The 19,808-nt window shown below is 38.3% G+C and overlaps 1 protein-coding gene across 8 annotated transcripts in view; it reads right to left on the bottom strand.

Annotated features, from left to right (window-relative positions):
- Window positions 1-19,808, bottom strand: part of FAF1 (Fas associated factor 1) — a 487,148-nt gene that overhangs the window by 31,188 nt on the left and 436,152 nt on the right. For all 8 annotated transcript variants that reach the window (XM_073896766.1, XM_025871569.2, XM_025871572.2 and 5 more), the window contains 3 exons: window positions 19,420-19,500; window positions 18,308-18,385; window positions 7,232-7,447 (listed from right to left, as the gene is read on the bottom strand). In XM_073896766.1, the coding sequence (XP_073752867.1) occupies window positions 7,232-7,447; window positions 18,308-18,385; window positions 19,420-19,500 (375 nt within the window). The remainder of the gene's footprint in view (window positions 1-7,231; window positions 7,448-18,307; window positions 18,386-19,419; window positions 19,501-19,808) is intronic.

Here is a 19,808-nt window from a genome sequence, read left to right as displayed (position 1 = left end):
TTGAGAGAAGTTTAGAGGTAGACTGATACTGTGACCAACTAGATATTAGTTGTGTTCCATCCACAATCATTGTTCTTGTTCTCTAAATCTTGATCATTTAGGGATATTGGAAAACCTCAAATAATTAGATGTGGTGATATTAAAATACCTGGAGGGAATGGAGCAAGCTCAGCAGTGGTAACTTTAACATGTATTGCACTGATTAGATGCTTCATCTTGAAAACAAAGCTTTTAAGATACAGGTAGTTCAATGGCATTAAAGTTTTTCCTTCTGATTCTTTTCTTTCTTTTTTTATCAGTCTAATATAAATTTAAAATCAATCCACTGTAATATTAGAGGCATTAACATATGAAAGTAATTGAAATACAGAATATTTAAAAAAATTGGTGCTTGGAGCTGCAATTTATTGCATTTATTACGTGGTCTCTAATGTTGATCTCCTAGTTTTATTGTCCTATTGCTCTAATTTTAAAGTGGAGCTCTGTAATCTATTAGCAGTTTTAAAAGGAGCCAGTGATCTTAAAAAGCAATGGCCATAACAAAACTTGGGTTTTAATGTTGGTTCTGCTATTTATCATGTGACATAAGTAAAGTGTATCATTTTATCATGCTTTGATTCTTCCATCTGTAAAATGACAGCATTGGCCTCAGTATCTCTGAGATTCCTTTCAAATATATCAATGATTCCAATGACACATTATTTTGTCTGGTTTAGAACATTTGGGTATTTTTTAGCATAAATATCCATCATTGCTCTAAAGAAAGAATTCATTGCTACCATGCTTTCTTTAGCTATAAGCCTTTCCCACCTTTTCTGCCTCTCTCCACTTAAGATAATTATAGCAGATACTGTTCACTATGTGGTAGGGACATAGTTTACATTCACTTATTTAATTCTTACAACTCTCTGAGCTAGATGTTATGATTTTTCTTTCAAAGAAAGAAAGGTGAAGAGATAAACGTTCAGCATGGCCAAGTAAGTTGCCCAATGTCATACAGCAGGTATCTGATAGAGTTGGATTCAGAGATAGGTCTAACTACAACCAAAACTTTTATTTTTAACTATGCTATTCTGTTTCTACTCACCCAACATCTCTTTGTGCAAGGCTCAGGTCAAATTCATTTCCTTTATAATGCCTTCCCTTACCACTGCAGGCTGAAATTACCTATCCTTCCAACTATGGGTATAATTTATAATGCAATTTGTTTTAAATGTGTTTTCACTAGAATGTGAACACTTCAAGGTCAGTAACAATATCTTTTATTTCTGTATCATTAGCGTCTGGTATGGAGGTTGGCAGAGTGGCTGCTCAGTAAATGTTTTGCCATATGGAAGAACAAATATATGAATGAAGTACAAATTGAACTACTTATATTTCCTTATGGTGGCAAATTGGATATCCTTGTGTTATTGATAAAGTCAAACATCATCCAACAGTAGTTTGTGGATACAGACTCTAAGTTCTACAAGGGTAAGAATTATGTCACTTTTCTCAGCACGGTGTTCCCAGTGCTGAGCTTAGTGCTTAATGTAATAAAGGTGGATGGGTGACAGAGGAAGGAATCCACATACTCTAAATTTGTAAGGCTTTCCCCCCAGTTAATTTAAACAAACATTTACTGAGGGCCTTTCACTCTGTGAAAAACCCTGCTAGAAGCTTGTTTATACAATTCCTTTAAACATAGAGGGAGAAAGCAAAAAATGATAAGCTATTGTTATGGAGGGGGAAAAAACTAGAAAGCAGGAGAAAACTAGGAATACATTAGTTACTTTTAGAATATAAAGTGTCTGATACTGTATTTTGGGATGCATGCATGTTTGTCTGCTTGGGGGGGTTCACATCTGTAGATCTGGAGGAAGAAATGTTCTTGGGGGAAGAATGAGGGCTGTGGGATTACATAAGTGACAAGGCACCCAGGGCACTCACTAGTCCTGAAGCTAATCTGCCATTACCATCCTCCTTCCCCAGCACCCCCAGTCGTGTTATAAACAGAAGACCACACTTTCCAGTTGCAGGTGGAGCTTCTCTGAGTGATATGGATAGGAGTAGACAAAAGAAGGAAAACAGAGGAGGCAGGAAGGGGAAAGAGTTGTTGGGGGATAAAAAGATAAGGAGGAGGGAAGAGAATAAAAAGGATAAAATGGGACTGGAAAGAAGGGGAGGGGTGGGAAAGAAGGAGAGAAAAGGGAAAAGGAAGGTTGGGGGATACTGACAACCTCACACTGAGTGGCACTGGGCCAGTGCCCAGAAGTCCAAAGGGGAACCGGGAAGCTGGCAGGGGCCCCTTACTCTGACTCCGAGGCAGGGGAAGTAGGGGTTAGGATCGTTCCTCAACTTTAGGACTCAACTACCTCAATACCAGCTACCTCTCAATGCCCAAGTAAGCAAATGGGCCACTGATGCTCACATGGCTCTAACACATCCATGAGGTAGAGCTTAATGGCCAAAGCTCTGGTAGTGAATACTACTTCTCTTGGTAACTGCTACTAGCAAAACAGACAGCAAAACAACAACAACAACAACAATAATAGCAACAGCAAAAATCAAGTCACTCAATGTTCCCAGTACTTTGACAATCAGCTTTTCTGAGGAAGGCCCGTGTCTGCTGCTATTTTGGTTGTCCCACGGTGCTCGGTTCAGTGGTATACCCACCAGACATTTGGTAAATAGTTGGACAGCTGGGAAATCTTAACATGAAGTATTGTTTTGATTGGGGGTGGGGGTGCAGAAGAACGTTTACCAGGTCCTATGGTGAGAAATCAGTCTCTGCTTTGTGGAGAAAAGGCTGAAGACAAAATAAGAGTTAAGCTTACGTTATTTGTTATTAAAGAGGCAAAGTCTTAAGATGTGCTTTTTAACAGTCTTTAGTTTGGTTGTAATTTAAGATGACTTTTACAAATTAGATCCTAATCCTTGCAGACACAGATGGCTGTTAACAGAATAGCCTTGCAAAAACACTAGTCATTTGACTTGAAAGAGCATTCAGACAAGGATGAAGGGCCATTAACTCTCATCCTACCCGTGGCTCTAGGAGGTCTAAGGAGTCCTGGGTGGGCTTTCTGGGTTTAGATGTGGGTCTGGAATCTGGGTGGGCCTAGGGCTTCTGTTCTCATTTGGAACAGCTTCTCTAGGTCACTCTGGAATCAGAGATTTAGGTCAGACTGGAGATCATTACCATTTGACAACAGTAACTAAATACTTATGTGTGAGGTACCATGCTGGGAACTTCAGGGGAGGTAGATATGAACATGATATGGACAGCCTTTGTAAAAAATTACAGAACAACAGAACAAGTGCTATGAGAGAGGAATGTACAAACTGCAATGGGTACATAGGTGAGGAGTTTGGGAGAAGGGGAGGGCTTCTGAGAGGGGATGACATTTGAGCTGGGCATTAAAAGATGAGGTCAAACAGGCCAGGAAAAGTGGGGAGGGTGGATATTCAAGGAAGAGAGAACACAGTTCAAGAGCACAGAGGCATGAGAGTCTTTTGTGTCTTCCATGAATAGTGAGCAATCTCTTATCTCCTGGTGAGAGAAACACGTAATGAGAGGCAGAACTTAAAGTGGGAAAGGTAGGTATGGACTAGACTGTGAAGAGTTTTTGAAAAACATTCTAAGGGGTCTGTCCTCATCCTAGGGCTATAAGGAGCTTTTAATGAGTTTTTATTTATTTTTATTTTTTAAAATATTTTAATTTGACAGAGAGAGAGAGACAGCGAGAGAGGAAATACAAAGCAGGGGGAGTGGGAGAGGGAGAAGCAGCCTTCCCGTCAAGCAGGGAGCCCGATGCAGGGCTCGATCCCAGGACCCTGGGATCACAACCTGAGCCAAAGGCAGACACTTAATGACTGAGCCACCCAGGCACCCCTATTAATGAGTTTTTAAACAACAAAGGGAATGATGAGAATAGGGCTTTAGAAAAACCACTCTGTGCAGATAATATCAGGTTGACCAACGACCATAAAATGGACCTGTGATGGATATTGGGAAGCTCTTGATTCCTCCTAGAGAAGCAAGCCACTGGTTAGACTTTTCCTCTGGGAAACTGGGACAAACTTGATCTAAACTGCTTTGGGGGGTGCCTGGGTGGCTCAGTCATTGAGCGTCTGCCTTCGGCTCAGGTCATGATCGCCGGGTCCTGAGATCGAGCCTTGCATCAGGCTCCCTGCTCAGCGGGAAGCCTGCTTCTCCCTCTCCCATTCCCCCTGTTTGTGTTCCCTCTCTCACTGTGTCTCTCTGTCAAATAAATAAATAAAATCTTTAAAAAAATAAAATAAAATAAACTGGCCTTGGGATAGGGTTTGAGGTAGAAATGGGATCAGGTGTGAAAGGGACACTGGGAGAAGATACTGTTAACCGGATTGAATAGTGTTCTTCAGCAGTGTAAAGGGTGAATGAGATTTAAATCAAGAGTACATTTTCTTGGGGCTCCTGTGTGGCTCAGTCGTTAAGCGTCTGCCTTTGGCTCAGGTCATGATCTCAGGGTCCTGGATCAAGCCCCATATCGGGCCCCCTGCTCTGTGGGAGGCCTGCTTCTCCCTCTCCCACCCCCCCTCCTTGTGTTCCCTCTCTTGCTGTGTCTCTGTCAAATAAATAAATAAAATCTCAAAAAAAATAAACAAAAACACTTCTTAAAAAAAAATACATTTTCTCTAAGACTAGGTGATTGATGCTCCATTTAGGGCAAATCCACAGTTAACACAGTCTGCACTGAAAAGGCTGAGTGCTGGATCAGTAGAACTTGAAGTGGGTAGGTAGCAGGCCCAAGAACTTTCTGCATTTCACTTCACAGTTCCCTTACTTGCAACAACAACTTTGTATAGTCTACATTTCCTCCTTGTGGGAAGAGGTCACTAATACTGACCATAAAATCCAGCTTCTTTAGAGATTGTTCCCCCCCACCCTACTTCCAGTAATCAGGTTTAAAAATTAATTTGAAAGAAAATAAAGTTTAATTTTAAACACCAGCAAAGTCCTTAGATTCTATCTCTTCTAGTACTTTCATTTTCAAATGAAAGGCCCAGAAGGGGAATGCCTTAAAACCAAGGGTTGGGGATCTTAGAAGTTCTCATCACAAGGGAAAAAAAATTTATAAATATGTATGGTGATGGATATTAGCTAGACTTATTGTGGTGATCATTTCACAATGTTCACAAATACTGAATTATTATGTTGTACACTTGAAACTAATATAGTTATATGTTAATTATACTTAAATACAACAAACAAAAAAACAAGAATTGGAAGAGACTAAGTTAGCTCCTAAGTTTTATAAGTTCTTTAAGAGAGATGTTCATCATTGAACAGTAAGTAGGAGAACCAGGCTGATCTTGAACCCCTTGCTAGTGGCTCTTTCCTAAGTGTTTATACATTTAGAGTTTAACTTCAGTGTCAGAGTTAAAGTAGTTTCTTACCTGGCTATGCAGTACACAGAGCACGTACACACATGTGTTCCCTGAACATGTTTGTGTGTGTTATATATGAACAAAGAGGAAGAGTTTGGAGCAGTAGGTGGGGCTAGTAAGAGAGGAGCCAATGGCTAGCACCTAGGGTCCATTCTAGTTTCCTTGGCTTAGACATTAAGTAGTAGGATCCTCATCCCACCTAGCATTTTGTGGCTGAGTGGTAGGGCTAAACATATACCACTGGCTTCTGTCTCTACTCTACAAATCTGACAGCCACTGTGAGGGACTAAGATGAACCTTAATCAAATTCTTGGTTTTGTGTTTTAGATGGAAGTCTAAGTTACTAGATCTCATAATTACTAGATCAATTAAATGGAATCACAGACTATTAAGATTTACTGTGTATCTTAGAGATAAGCTAGTCTAAGCCCCATCCCATTTAAAGTAGGAACACCGGGAATGAATCCTTCTCCATATAAGTCTAGTATTGCTGAAAAGGAATCATTTAGTAGTGTTGGTTATCTCCAATGTCAGGAAAACCACTACTTCATGATACAACATATTCATTCCCTCCTTAGAAAATACTTTCTTATATTGGGCCAAAATTGCCTTCTGTAACTTTCACATCATTGGTCCCAGTTCTGTCCTTGGAGCCTCACAAAGTAAGATGCCTCTTTTTCATGGCAGGCCTTCAAGTAGCTGAAGACAACAATCAAGTCTCCCATGGCCTTTCCATCTCTAGAGGAAATGTTCCTCAAATGATATGATTCCCAGTTCCCTCATCTTCCCACTAGCCCTGCTCTAGACATGCTTTTTTTTCTTCAGGCTTCAGAATGGAATCCAAGGATTCTTTGAGGGTGAGTTTATTTTAGTACAGAGTTGAATAGGACCAGGATTATACCTCCAGAAACGCAGCTAGCATTTTCTTAGCATCCACAACACAATAATGTATATTCAGCTCAATTCACCATAACCTCTGATAATGCATGGTCTTCCCATCCCAAATGTGAGTAATTAATTCTCTAAATTTACTGTGGGAATCTATCTCTGAATATTTCTGTAAAATTCTTATAGGTTCATTTTTGTCTATTGTTTTTGTATTTTAAGGTTTTCTTGAATCTTATTTTTCATAATCTATAAATCTGATAAAGTTTTCATGTAAGTTCCAGTAAGCATGGTGAGTAATAAAGGATTAAATACAGAACCTCTTGGTTCCTTCTAGGGAGAGGATAATCACTTAGTCAACACTTTTTGGATACTATCATTTAATAAGCAATGAAACTACCTAGCTATAGATTTATATCTTTCTACTTTGCCCCAGGATACTATTAGAGACTATCAAGTACCATGCTGAAATACAGAAACACAGTGAATATAGGTCATCCTCTGTGACTTTCCAGGATAGTAAGAACTATCAAATCACAAAATACTCTTGGTTTAGCATATCTTAGTGAACCTATAATCACTGATTCTGATTGAACTGTTAAGCTGTTAAGCACACAATTCTCAGATCTATTCTGATATACAGAGATGAGATCTTGGGAAAGCCTATATGGATGGTGGAATAGGGGAAATAGCTAGGAAGGAAGAAAGACCTAGTACCTAATTTCTTCTATAGGCTCCTGGGCACAAGTCTGTTGGCCTGGGAAGACATACCTTCTCCGAAGGCTGAGGAGAGAATGGTGTGCAGAACAAAGTACTCCTAGGTGTGTGGTCTTGTAGTAGGCTGTACCATGGGACTTTTCTTGGACTATTTTGTCCAGTCCTAATGATGGGATATCTCCCACTGGACACATTTCCTAAAACAGGCATGGGAACTTACGTCTCTCCTAGGAAAGGTACTCAGTAACTTGAACTCGTCCCATGGAAATCCTTTGGAAGCTACAAAATCAAAGACAATCTGGAGCTTATTGCTGGCCAGGAACCGCCGCTCGAGGAACTCGCCACTAGGGGTCCGGATCCGCAGTTTGCTCACGGGTTCAGCATTTTCTTCCTTTGGCTCTGGAGGCAGGGCCTGCTCTAAGGAGAGCCGGATGGCCTAAAGAAGGCAAAAACCAAGTGTCAAAGTGTGTGATAGATAGGACTGTGGGGAGTGGGGCAGGGAGAGCCTAGAAGAAAACTGCTGCTTTGTATAAACCCATCAAAAAGTTACTGTCCATTTATTAACCAAGCCTGATGCTTGACAACAGAATCATGTTTTTCATTTTCTTAATATTAGCCCAATAAGCAATTAATTAAAGTAAGTCCCACCTTGATGATATGTGTTATTAAACTGATAGGTAATCACATAGAAAATAAATGTAATTTAATTGTTTTTTACTGAAGGTCTCAGGTGCTTGTGATTGAGGAAAGAGGTATCAAATACCCAATTGCTTCCTTTCTAGGGTATGAATTAAAGCTATTAGAAACATTTACAAAAGACACACATGTAAATAATATATTTGAAAAACAGAGATTTCCCAAATCAAAATAACTAAAGAGTTTGTAGAATACTAGATATTATATTAACATCAAAATGGAGTGGAAAGATTCACTTGGGATGATGAAAAACTTTGGAAATAGTGGTGATGGCTGCACGACATTATGAAGATAATTAATGCCACTGAACTGTACACTTAAAAATGGAAACAAAGGCAAATTTCTGTTATATTTATTTTGCTACACTAAAAAGAAAGTGGAATGGAAAGAAATTAAAATATCAGGTTTATTGGAGGTAGGAGACCATAGTCTTAGTTCTAGCCTTGTCACTAAAACTTGCTGTGGGATTTGGCCAAGTCCAGATTTCTGGACCTAGAGATGGCTCAAATTCTTCATTTCACAGGTAAAAATACAGACTCAAATAGGTGGAATAAACTTTTGAGAGATCTCATGACTAGAGCTGGGCTTGAGCCCAGGTTTCCTTGTTCTCAACATATAATATTGCATTGTTTATAACATTCATGATACATTGTTAGATACTCCACTGGAAGTTAGAAGGTCTCTGATGTAGGAATCCATGGCAGAAATTCACGAAAATCTTTTTGTTTCTAGTACTCCAGGAGGCTCCTTAGGTAAGTCTGGTATCAGCATGCTCAGTCTCACAGTTATATTCTTGCCTGGTTACTTTGACATTTTCATGTTCCCAATTTGTCATCAATAGAAAAACAAAATATTCCCTCAATTGATCTACAACTATTTTTTAAAATTAATTTATTTATTTGAGAAAGAGAGAAAGAGAAAGAGAGTGAGCATGAGCAGGGGTAGGAGCAGAGGAAGAGGGACAAGCGGACTCTGTGCTGAGCGTGGAGCCTAGCCGAAATCAAGAGCTGGAGGCTTAAATGACTGAGCCACCCAGGCACCCCAACCTACAACTATTATAATCAAGTAAAATGAGTGAGAGAAATTGGGATTTCTGTTCTCTAAATCCTTAACAGCAATTTTCAAAGTTGGTGTCACTCTTCCAACTGGGGGAAAAATATTTAAGAAACTCTATTTAAACAATTCTTGGGTCGAAAGGGAACTATAAATAAAGGATACAGAATATCTAGAAAATACTGATTGTTGAAACACATCATGTTGGAATTCATGGGATTCATCCAAAGCAGTGCTCAGAGGAAATTCATAGCCTTAAAATTCTTATGATATTGGAAAAGAAAGAACAAAAATAGGCTCAGTTGGTAGAGCATGTGACCCCTAATCTCAGGGTCATGAGTTCAAGCCCCACATTGGGTGTAGACCTTACTTTGGGGGAAAAAAAAAAAAAGGAAGAATCAGACTAAACAACTAGAGGAAAAAAACCATAAAAGAGGTGGCGAAAAAGCTTGGAAGAAAATAATTAGGGGTGCCTGGGTGGCTCAGTTGGTAAAGCGTCTGCCTTCGGCTCAGGTCATGATCCCAGGGTGCTGGGATCGGCCCCGCATGAGGCTCCCTGCTCAGTGGGGAGTCTGCTTCTCCCTCTGCCCTCTTACCCCCTTAAATGTGTTTAAAATAAACAGAGAAACAAAGTTTGCTCAGACACCAGCACCAATAAGAAAGTAACTCTGTGTCATTCAGGATAATTTGGTTGGTTCTAATACTGAAGTATTTGCAAAAAAAATTAAGAATTTCTGTAGTGTATAGTGAAAGCTATGACTCTGAAGTCATTTTCCTTCTTGAGGCACAGGATAATATCACCTACCTTAGGGGATTATAAAAGATGGGAATCACATATATGACATATGTGAAGTTTCCAGTGTAGTGTGTGATATATAATAGGCTTCAGTGAATGCTTGCTTGGGGTTGCACTAGTTAAATAGTCCTATATTCTCATTTGAGAATGAGACCAAGAAAATTGAGACCACAAAATGGTGACATAAGAAATATAATCCAAAAATCAGAATAATAGGAAGTTAAACCTGTTATTTTGCCCTTCCTTCCTTTCTCCCTTCCTCTCCTTTTCTTTTCTCTCTCTCTCTCTTTCTTTCTTTTTGGATAGCATGAGTAGAAATTTATCTAATATTGGTGCTCTGGTCAGCAATGAGTTTCAGATGAATATTTTCAAATATTAAGCTATTTTAGTAACACTGTCATATATTAATAATCAATGAATAGATGAACCTGTTTATCAAAATTAAATTCCAGTTGTACTATGTCTAATGTCTATTACAGCATTCTCTATACTGTACCACAGTTATTTGTTTAATGTCTGCCTTTCCCACTAGCTTGCAACCTCTATAAGAGTGTGGAAACAACTCTTACTTCTTATTCCAAGAGTAATGCATAGCACAAAATAGATGCTCAATATGTATTTGGTAAGAGAAGGAATAAACTAACATGTTAACTGAAATAACATGCAGAAATACTTAGTATGGTGATAAGCACACAGCAGGTGCTAAATAAATGTTAAAAGAATCTAACTCTCATGGGCTCTACCCCTAGTAACCAAGAGCAGATGGTTTTCTTTCTCTGAGGTCCTTCTCCAGCATCAACTTTCAGATTAATTTTCTACATACATGTCCCTTTAGGGCTAACCAAAGTTGCTTGTAGGGATACACAACCTCTGTGGATTAGAGCTGTATACATTTTCTAAACTATTAAGTGGTATCATTTGACTATTTTTTTAAAGATTTATTTATTTATTTTAGAGAGAGAGAGGAGAGAGAGAGCATGAGCGGGAGAGACAGAGGGCAAGGGAGACAGAATCTCAAGCAGACTCCGCGCTCAGTGTGGAAGCCAGGCACAGGGCTCTATCTCCTGACCCTGAGATCAGGACCTGATCTGAAACCAAGAGTTGGATGCTTAGCTGATTGTGCTGACTGAGCAGGCACCCCTCATTAGGCTATTTCTAACACTGTGGTTCTTTAAAACTGTCTTTGATGGCCAACAGACACATGAAAAGATGCTTATCATCACTTACCATCAGGGAAATACAAATCAAAATTACAATGAGATATCACCTCACATCTGTCAAAATGGCTAAAATCAACAACACAAGAAACTACAGGTGTTGGTGAGGATGTGGGAAAAAAGAAACCCTCTTGCACTGTTGGGTGGGAATGTAAACTGGTGCAGCCACTCTGGAAAACAGTATGGTGGTTCCTCAAAAAGTTAAAAATATAACTACCCTACAATTCAGCAATTGCACTGCTGGGTATTTACGCAAAGAATACAAAAACACTAATTCAAAGGGATACATGCACCCCTATGTCAATTTATTTATTTTAAAGATTTTATTTATTTATTTGACAGGGAGAGAGCACAAGCAGAGGGAGCAGCAGGCAGGGGGAGAGGGAGAAGCAGGCTCCCTGCTGACAGGAGAGCCTCATGCAGGGCTCGATCCCAGGACCCTGGGATCATGACCTGAGTCCAAGGCAGACACTTAACGGACTAAGCCACCCAGGTGCTCCACCCCTAAGTTTAAACAGCAGCATTATTTACAATGCCAAGATATGGAAGCAGCCCACATATCCATCAATTGATGAATGGATAAAGAAGAGGTGGTATATACATTGGAATATTATTTAGCCATAAAAAAGAACAAAATCTTGCCATTTGCAACAACATGGATGGAGCTACAGAGTATAATGCTAAGTGAATTAAGTCAGTCAGAGAAAGACAAATACCATATGATTTCACCCATATGTGGCATTGAAGAAACAAAAATGAGCAAAAGGGAAAAATGAGAGAAAAGAGAGAGACAAACCAAAAAACAGACTTGTAATTATGGAGAACAAACTGATGGTTACCAGAGGGGAGGTGAGCAGGGGGATGGGTGAAATAGGTGATGGGGATTAAGGAAGGCACTTATTGTGATGAGCACTGGGTGATGTATGGAATTGTTGAATCCCTATACTGTACACCTGAAACTAATATAACCTGTATGTTAATTGGAATTAAAATAAAAACTTAAAAAAAACTGTCTTTGAGATTAAAAAATATTTTCCTGATTATAAAAATAATGTACATAATCATTGCAAAAATAAATGATAAGAAAAGCATTACAATTAATTATCAGATTCACCGAGAGATAGCCACTACTATCCTTTGAGTGTTTACACCCATTAATTTTTTAAACCATTTTTAAGTGTACAATTTAGTGACATTAAGTACATTCACAATGTTGTCTTATCATCACCACCATTTTTTTCTAAACTTTTTCATCACCACACTCTCCATCAATTTTTTGTGCATATTTTTATATAAACATATATATTTTAAACTTTTTTTTACAAAACTTGAATCATTGTTATATTGTACAATGCTTTATCTTTTGTCCAAAGTCATGCACTTTGTCATTGTTTTAAAGTTTTTATTGAAATATAACATGTATATGAAAAAGTGCATTGTATAGAGATAGTGTACAACTTGATAAATTTTCAGAAGTGAACATACCTATGTAAGTGGCACCCTGATCAAGCATCTCAGAAGTCCTTTTGTCCCCTTCCTAAAAATTATGTTCCTTAATCACTATCTGCAGTTTATTTATTTACTTATTTAAAGATTTTATTTATTTATTTGACACAGAGAGACACAGCGAGAGAGGGAACACAAGCAGGGGGAGTGGGAGAGGGAGAAGCAGGCTTCCCGCTGAGCAGGGAGCCTGATGTGGGGCTCGATCCCAGGACCCTGGGACCATGACCTGAGCTGAACGCAGATGCTTAACGACTGAGCCACCCAGGTGCCCCACTATGTACAGTTTAAAAAACTTTGATAAATAAATGTGATGTATGGCTAGGAAATAGGCTTTGGGGATGACAGACAGAGGTTCAAATCTTGGCTATTAGGCATATGACAGTCTTTATGAACTTCACTTACCCCATATAAGAAATAGGGCTGATAATACCTTTCTTGAAAAGGCTTTTGTATAAAATGCAGTAATGTTTATAAAACATTTAGCAAGTGCTAACACATAGCCAGCACTCAGTAAGTCCCTAGCATGGAACCTCATGATGTAATATTGTGCTCAACAGATGACAGTTGTTGTTGGTGTTATCATTATCATTATTATAATCCCTCTGCACCTACTTTAAATCAGAACTTAATATGGTATTTCCTGGCTTCTCCTCCTGTTCCCCCTTTAATCTACCTGTCTGCTTGCTTTCTATTTTGACATTTCCTTGCACAGTATAACAACAGATGCTACATTATTGTCTGAACTCAACCAATTATACTAGAGAAGAATAAACAACAGTAGCTCATTACCCCACTCATTGTGCAGACATTATCCGCTTCCTCAATGCACCCAGTCTCTAGAGCTTTTCCCCAGAATGAAAACAGACCTCAGATATCCCACATCAGTGGTCCCAATGTGGAAAACAATGAAGAGATATTAGGTAAGTTGGCAACCTTGGGATCTGAATACCCAAGTTTTACCAGCAAAAAAGAACAAACATACATCAGTAGCTCAGTTTCAAATATACTGGCTAAAAACAAAGGCCTCATATAAGTAAACACTGTTATAAAAAAATGACATAAAGGACACCTACACTTGAATAGCAGTCATAGTATAAACACCATTGTTAAACTTCAATTCGGTTTGCTCAACAAATATAATTTTTTATTTGCATTATTTTAGGTTTGTAACAAAGCAAGGAAACCTAGTATAAGTTGGAAATAAAAATTGACGTTGGACTTTTTGTTTTACTAACAAATATGAATACTCAAAACATTCACATCTGAGGGATGAGAAATGGGGACTTCTTGGAAGTGAAATTTGGTAGTAAAGATAGACACCCAGAAAAGACAGTTTCTACACAATTACATTTTTTTAAACAGGAAAAATAATATATCCTCACACCACTCTCTTACAATAAAAATCAAGGACTGACTTAATTTACACACATACATATACAAATACATAAATACATGCATGCACATATTATCTTCTAGGCTTCTATGAGTACCCACCAAGTGACAGTTTATAGCTGGTTGAAGCAGAGTTTGAAATAGGCTAAAGCTAATAGCTATTAATTCCATAATTCTTACTGAGCACCTCCTATGTTGCCGGGCATTGTTCTATATGATAGGAAAATATCAGTGAACAAAATAGATAAAAAAAATGCTGCTTACATGGAGGCTATAAAAAGAAAGACAACAAATACACACATAGGAAAATGTACAGTTTGTCACAAAGTGATGAGTGCTATGGAAAGAGTGCAGGGAGGCTAGTAGAAAGGAGGGAAGGGTACAACTTTAAACTCTGTAAGCCTTGGGGTGCCTGGGTGGCTCAGTTGGTTAAGCCTCCAACACTTGGTTTTGGCTCAGGTCATGATGTCACAGGTGGTGAGATTGAGCTCCTCGACTGATGAGCCCTGCATCAAGCCCCACTCAGTAGGGACTTTGCTTGAGATCCTCTCCCTCTGCTCCTTCCTCCAGGAGCACACGCTCTCCCTCTCTCTCTCTAAAATAAATAAATCTTAAAAAAAAAACCACACACACAAAAAACAAACCAACAACTCTGTAAACCTCAATAAGCAAAAAACTGTAGGCCAGCGAGCAAACACCTAAAAGAGAGAGGGAGTCACATGGACATTTAGATCAGAGAGAAGTATTACAGGCAGAAGTCACAGTAACTGCCAAGCCCTGGTGTCTGGCTTGACTGAGGAATAGCAAGGCAGCTAATGTGGCTGGAGCAGAAAGATCAGAAGAAGAGGGGGATGGAGTTGGTTAGAGAGGAATCAAAGGAGAGGAGTAAATCATATATGGCTTTGAGTAGCCCAGAGAATGATTTTTTTCCCATTTTAAAATTGATGTATAATATAAATAAAGTAAAACCCATCCCTCTAAATGTATAGTTCTGTGAGTTTTGATAAATGCATATCATCATCAATCAAGGTAAAGAACAGTTCTATCACCCCCACCCCCCGCCGCCACAATTCCCTCATTCCCAGCCCCTGGCAACTCCAATCTGTTTTCTGTCCCCAGTTCTACCTTTTCTAGAATGTTATATAAATGTCATATAAATGGCTTCCTTCATTTAGTGTAATGCATTTGAAATTTATTCATATTATTGACTGTATCAGTAGTTCATTCTTACTTATTGCTAAGTGGTATTCCATTGTATAGATAGATAAACCAGTTTGATTACTCCTTCTCCAGTTGGGGGACACATGAGTTGTTTCCAGTTTTTGGTGACTACAAATAAAGCGACTATAAACACTTATGCACAGATTTTTGTGTGAACCTCAATTTTACTGTTAACTTTCATTTCACCTGTGTAAATACCCATGAGTCTGACTGCTTGGTCATATGGTATGTATATATTTAACTTCAAAACAAAGTGCCAAATTATTTTCCAAAATGGATGTGCTATCATTAATGACTGTCATCATTAATATATAAGAGTTCCAGTTGTTCTTCATCTTTGCCAGTAGTTTTTTCTTTCAAAAAGCCATCTAATTGGTGTGTACCTATTAAGGTTTTAATTTGCATTTCCCTAATGACTAATAATGTTGAGCATCTTTTCACATGCTTATTTGCCCTTGTGTATATCTTCTTTGATGAAGTGTCTGTTTAAATATTTTGCCCATTAAAAAATTTGGGTTATTTGTTTTACTATTGAATGTTAACAGTTCATTATGTATTCTGGACAATAGATACATGATTTTCTCAGTCTGTGGCTTGTCTTTTCAATTTCTTTTTTTTTTAAAGATTTTATTTTTGACAGAGAGAGTGAGTGTACAAGCAGGGTAAGCAGCAGGCAGAGGGAAAGGGAGAAGCAGGCTCCCCGCTCAGCAGGGAGCCCAATGTGGGGCTCTATCCCAGGACCCTGGGATCATGACCTGAGCTGAAGGCAGATACTTAACTGTCTGAGCCACCCAGGCGCCCCAGTCTTTTCAATTTCTTAACAGTGTCTTTTGAACAGTAGAAGTTCTTAATTTTGATTTAGTCTAATTTAGACACTTGTTATTTTACGGATTATACTTTTGGTGTCAGATCTAAGAAATCTTGGCTTAACTCAAGATCATGAAGATTTTCTGTTTTCTTCTAGGACTTTAATTTACTGATTTCACTACAACAAAGTGAGACCAACCACTAAGGAATTTCCCTGTAACCAAGGTGATCTGACTACACAATACTTCCATCTTTCCAAAGGATTTTGAAATACTAGAGATAATTAAGATAATAAAACCATTCTTTTCAATACAATTATATGGGTTAGGATTTCTGGTTAGAAGGAGAGGCAGTATTACTGTGAAAAGTCAGCTGACCAGGCTTCTAGTCCAGATTATGTGTCCAACCAGTTTGGTGACCACAGGCAAACTGTATAATCTTCCTGAGTCTCAGTTTCTTCAGAGGTTGCACAATACCAGCTTTCCCAAAGAACTGTTTGCTGTACATGAGTGTGCTGAAATATGTTAATTGGTGCTTCACGAAGAAAAGGGTCAAATAAGTTTGGATAAGACTTAATTAAATCAAGATACACAGAAGATAAATAGTTTCTTAATGGTGGGATTTATAAGAGTCTTTATTTGTGACTCTGGAGCACTACCTGAACTTGGTTTTTTTGGAGCACATCAACTGGTAAGTACAATAACGACTAGTGGCAAAATACGACTTGTTCTCCTTCCCTCTGTGCCCCACCCTCTCACATGTTTACAGCTGGAACATATATATTGAGGTATGCTAAAGGGTATTTATGGGGTCTTCTATGAGAGAACAGGCTTTATCTATATTGGGAAAGAGAAAAAATTTTAGCCCAGGGTAAAAAAGGTAAATCATCAGAAGAAAGTACATGTACCATCAAGCTCTAGATCCAGAACATGCAGTTAATTGAGTACACTTGACATATATCAAGCTGAAGATACACTATTGAGAGACAGTATGTGCATTGTAAAAGAACAGGAAAGAACGAGAGTCCTAAATTTTTAAACTGTATTTCTTGAAATAACCTAAAAGCATAATGACAAATCTATCTCTTAACTTTTGTAAAACTCTGCAAACATGATTCCTATAGACACACAGAATGATATATGACCTTGTACTGGAATGGAGTAAGTGAAAGAGCATGCACTTTAGACTCAAAACGACCTAGGTGAGAATCTCAGCTGTTTTTCCATTTCTATGTGTGACTTCTCAATGAGCTTCAGTTTTCTCACTTGTAAAGAAGACTCTAATCTTGTAGCTTGTTTTAATGGTCAATGAGTAAGCATATGTAAAGCAGCTAGAAAAGTACTTGATACACAGAAGATGTTCAATAAAATATTTTCTACTTTCCATTACTGAGAGTCCTCAGTGTACAGAGACCAGGGTTTGTCAGGCACAGTATCTTGTACATATGTGATAGGCACTCAATAATGTGTATGAACATGAATAAACTTTGATTTCCAAACCGTGGAATATTACACCTCTTTCAAGACCTGACTCAAATATCACTTCTTCTCTAGTGTGGTCTGTTTCTCAAAGCTTAACAGATTTTTACTTTGCCAATGAATTCTCTAAGTACTTTGCTCTTACTTCTGCGTTATTTGGCACAGTTTTTCCTTGATTTGCTGTTACTTGTAGACATGCTGTATCTTCCCTACAAGATGCAATCTCTTCTTGCAGGCAGAAACTGTTTTATTATCTTCTGTTTCTCTTTCAGTGCTCAGCATAGTTCTTGTTCAAAAAACATTTATTGAATAAGTACTAGTTAACATCCTCTGACCAGGAATGATGACTAATAGAGTTTTCCTCAGCTCAAGTTAGGGCCCTTCAGGCCTTTCCATCACTTGTTAGATGGCTTTCTCTTTTTATAAGTAAATCTTGCTATTAATCCCATGTCTCGAAAAAGTTCTAAAAATCTGTTTTTGTGACACCCCTTCTCTTCGTTCCCACTGCACTTTAGGCAAATCTCTATTACAACTTTTACACATAGTTTTGTAATTCTATTTTTACAAGGCTATGAACTCCTGGTGGGGATGACCCACATCTGTATCCCTACCCCCTAACAGATTTTGGGATGTACTAAGTATTCAAAAAAATATTTTCAAGATGAGTGAATGAAAAATTCTATTACTATGAACATGACATGAACTTGGGGGGAAAAATACACCATGCTAAATGGATTTCCCATACATAGGGGCCCAGTGCAAGATGTCACAAAAGTAACTCACAGTGTTTTTTGGTGGGGAAAATGAAGACTGGGGAAGGGCAGAAAATACAGTCTTTGTATTCTTGGGATGAAACAATATCCAAGAGGGATGAGAGCACTGGTCATGTAAGAAAAGGGAAAAGCAATTGAAAACAACAGAACACCATGAAATCTAGTACAAGGTCAAGCTTTTTAAGAGTTCCACACAAGAGAGCAGGAATGATTCTTTTAAGGAAAGGTTAGGTTTTCCATACTAAAATGAGTCTGGAAAAGGTGGAAAGAAGTCATAAGAAATATTAACAGCCTCAGTATCAACTGCAGTGGAAATAAACCTAGCTTTTGAATAATGTTACTTGAAATTATGCCTACCTCACGTTCCTCTTCTTGTTCTTTGCGAATCTGCTCCAAACGAAATTGTTCTGCCATCTCTCTCTCATGAGCTTCCCTCTGTCAATGAAAGAGAAAGGAAGTCAGCACTCAATAAACACTGGTTTACTTAAAAAGGAGAAGAAAAAAAAAAAAGAGGTCACTCCCAGCACTGTGATAATAGAAATTTTTTTTCTGGAACAAGAATGGAAATGGAAGCAACAACAAAGTATAGCTCTCAGCTCATGTTGAGTACCCATACAAAACACCTGGGTAGTTCTGTGTAGTGTGGCATTCAATATCCATCAGAAGACCTTTCCCTGGTTTTCCTTTCTGGTCTTTTCTGCCGCTTCTCCTGTACCCAAATATCAAGCTCTAGTCACATCAGCTTCTGTCATGCACCCATGCTTTTTGGCTCCTTGCTGCTAGCATATACCACCTCTTGTCTCCTACCCCTTTTTTCTATTTAGTATACATATACAACCTCTTTCATGAAACCCTCTCCAATAGATTCCCACTTACTAGATCTCCGGAAAAGCTGGAACAGACTTTCCACTGAAACTCCTGTTCACTAATCTCTCACAAAACTCAGGGCTTCCCTTATGACTTTTAGGATCCCTGCGTAAGTATTATAGCTAACTGTGTTTTTGAGTTAATCTATTCTACACTATATTGTGAGCCTTCTTTTGAGGGCAGAAACTGTGGCTTATTCGCTCCCCCTCCTTCAATGCCCAGTAGAGAAGCAGGTACTCAAGAAATATTAAATAAATTAGTGGTTCTCAATGTTCTCAACCCTGACTGCACAGTAGGAATCACATGAAGAGCTTTTAAAACATTGCTAGGTTTTTACCAAAGACTGATTAAAAAACAAGGAAAATAAATATTAGGCCCATTTTTGTTTTCATATTTCATGATTCTTAAAAAACTTTTTGTTGTCAAATGAACCATGCTTTAAGAACCAAGGGTAGAATTATATTCTGTTAATTGAATCTAGCTTACTCCATTGCAAACCCAACATTCTTAGGGATCAAAGTGATAAAAGGACTGGCAATTAAATAATAAAAGACTATTTAGGATTGAATTCTTCATCTCAGAAGTCCTTTGACCAAACCTACCTTTGCTCTGTCAGCCTCAAGTGAAAGGCGATAGGCCTCATCTTGCTCTCTCTTCACATTTTCTCTGGCTTCACGTTCATCCTTAAAAGAAAGGAAAAGATTCAAATGTGTTTTAATATATTAGGTTTTTAATAGAAAACAATGATAATCCCCTTGTCTTACTCCTGTGTGAATTTATTAGAATTAAATAAGGCACTTCTGAAGTATATAGGTTAGAAATAAGCAAACAAGCCAGAAGAGCAGCACAGCAGATAGTGAAATAAGAATGTCTGGAGCCTAGCTCTACCACTTATAAACTGCGTGACCTTGGGCAAGTTATTTAACCTCTCTGGATCTCAGTTTCTTCAGCTGTAAAATAGAAATAGCATTTGTTTTATAGGGCTGTTGTG

This window comes from Callorhinus ursinus, unplaced genomic scaffold, assembly GCF_003265705.2.
Source record: "Callorhinus ursinus isolate GAN/ISIS: 27379988/994484 unplaced genomic scaffold, GSC_fseal_2.0 scaffold9, whole genome shotgun sequence".
Classification (NCBI taxonomy): domain Eukaryota; kingdom Metazoa; phylum Chordata; class Mammalia; order Carnivora; family Otariidae; genus Callorhinus; species Callorhinus ursinus.
Note: the sequence above shows the minus strand (reverse complement) of the source record. Positions and strands in the feature narration are given on the sequence as shown.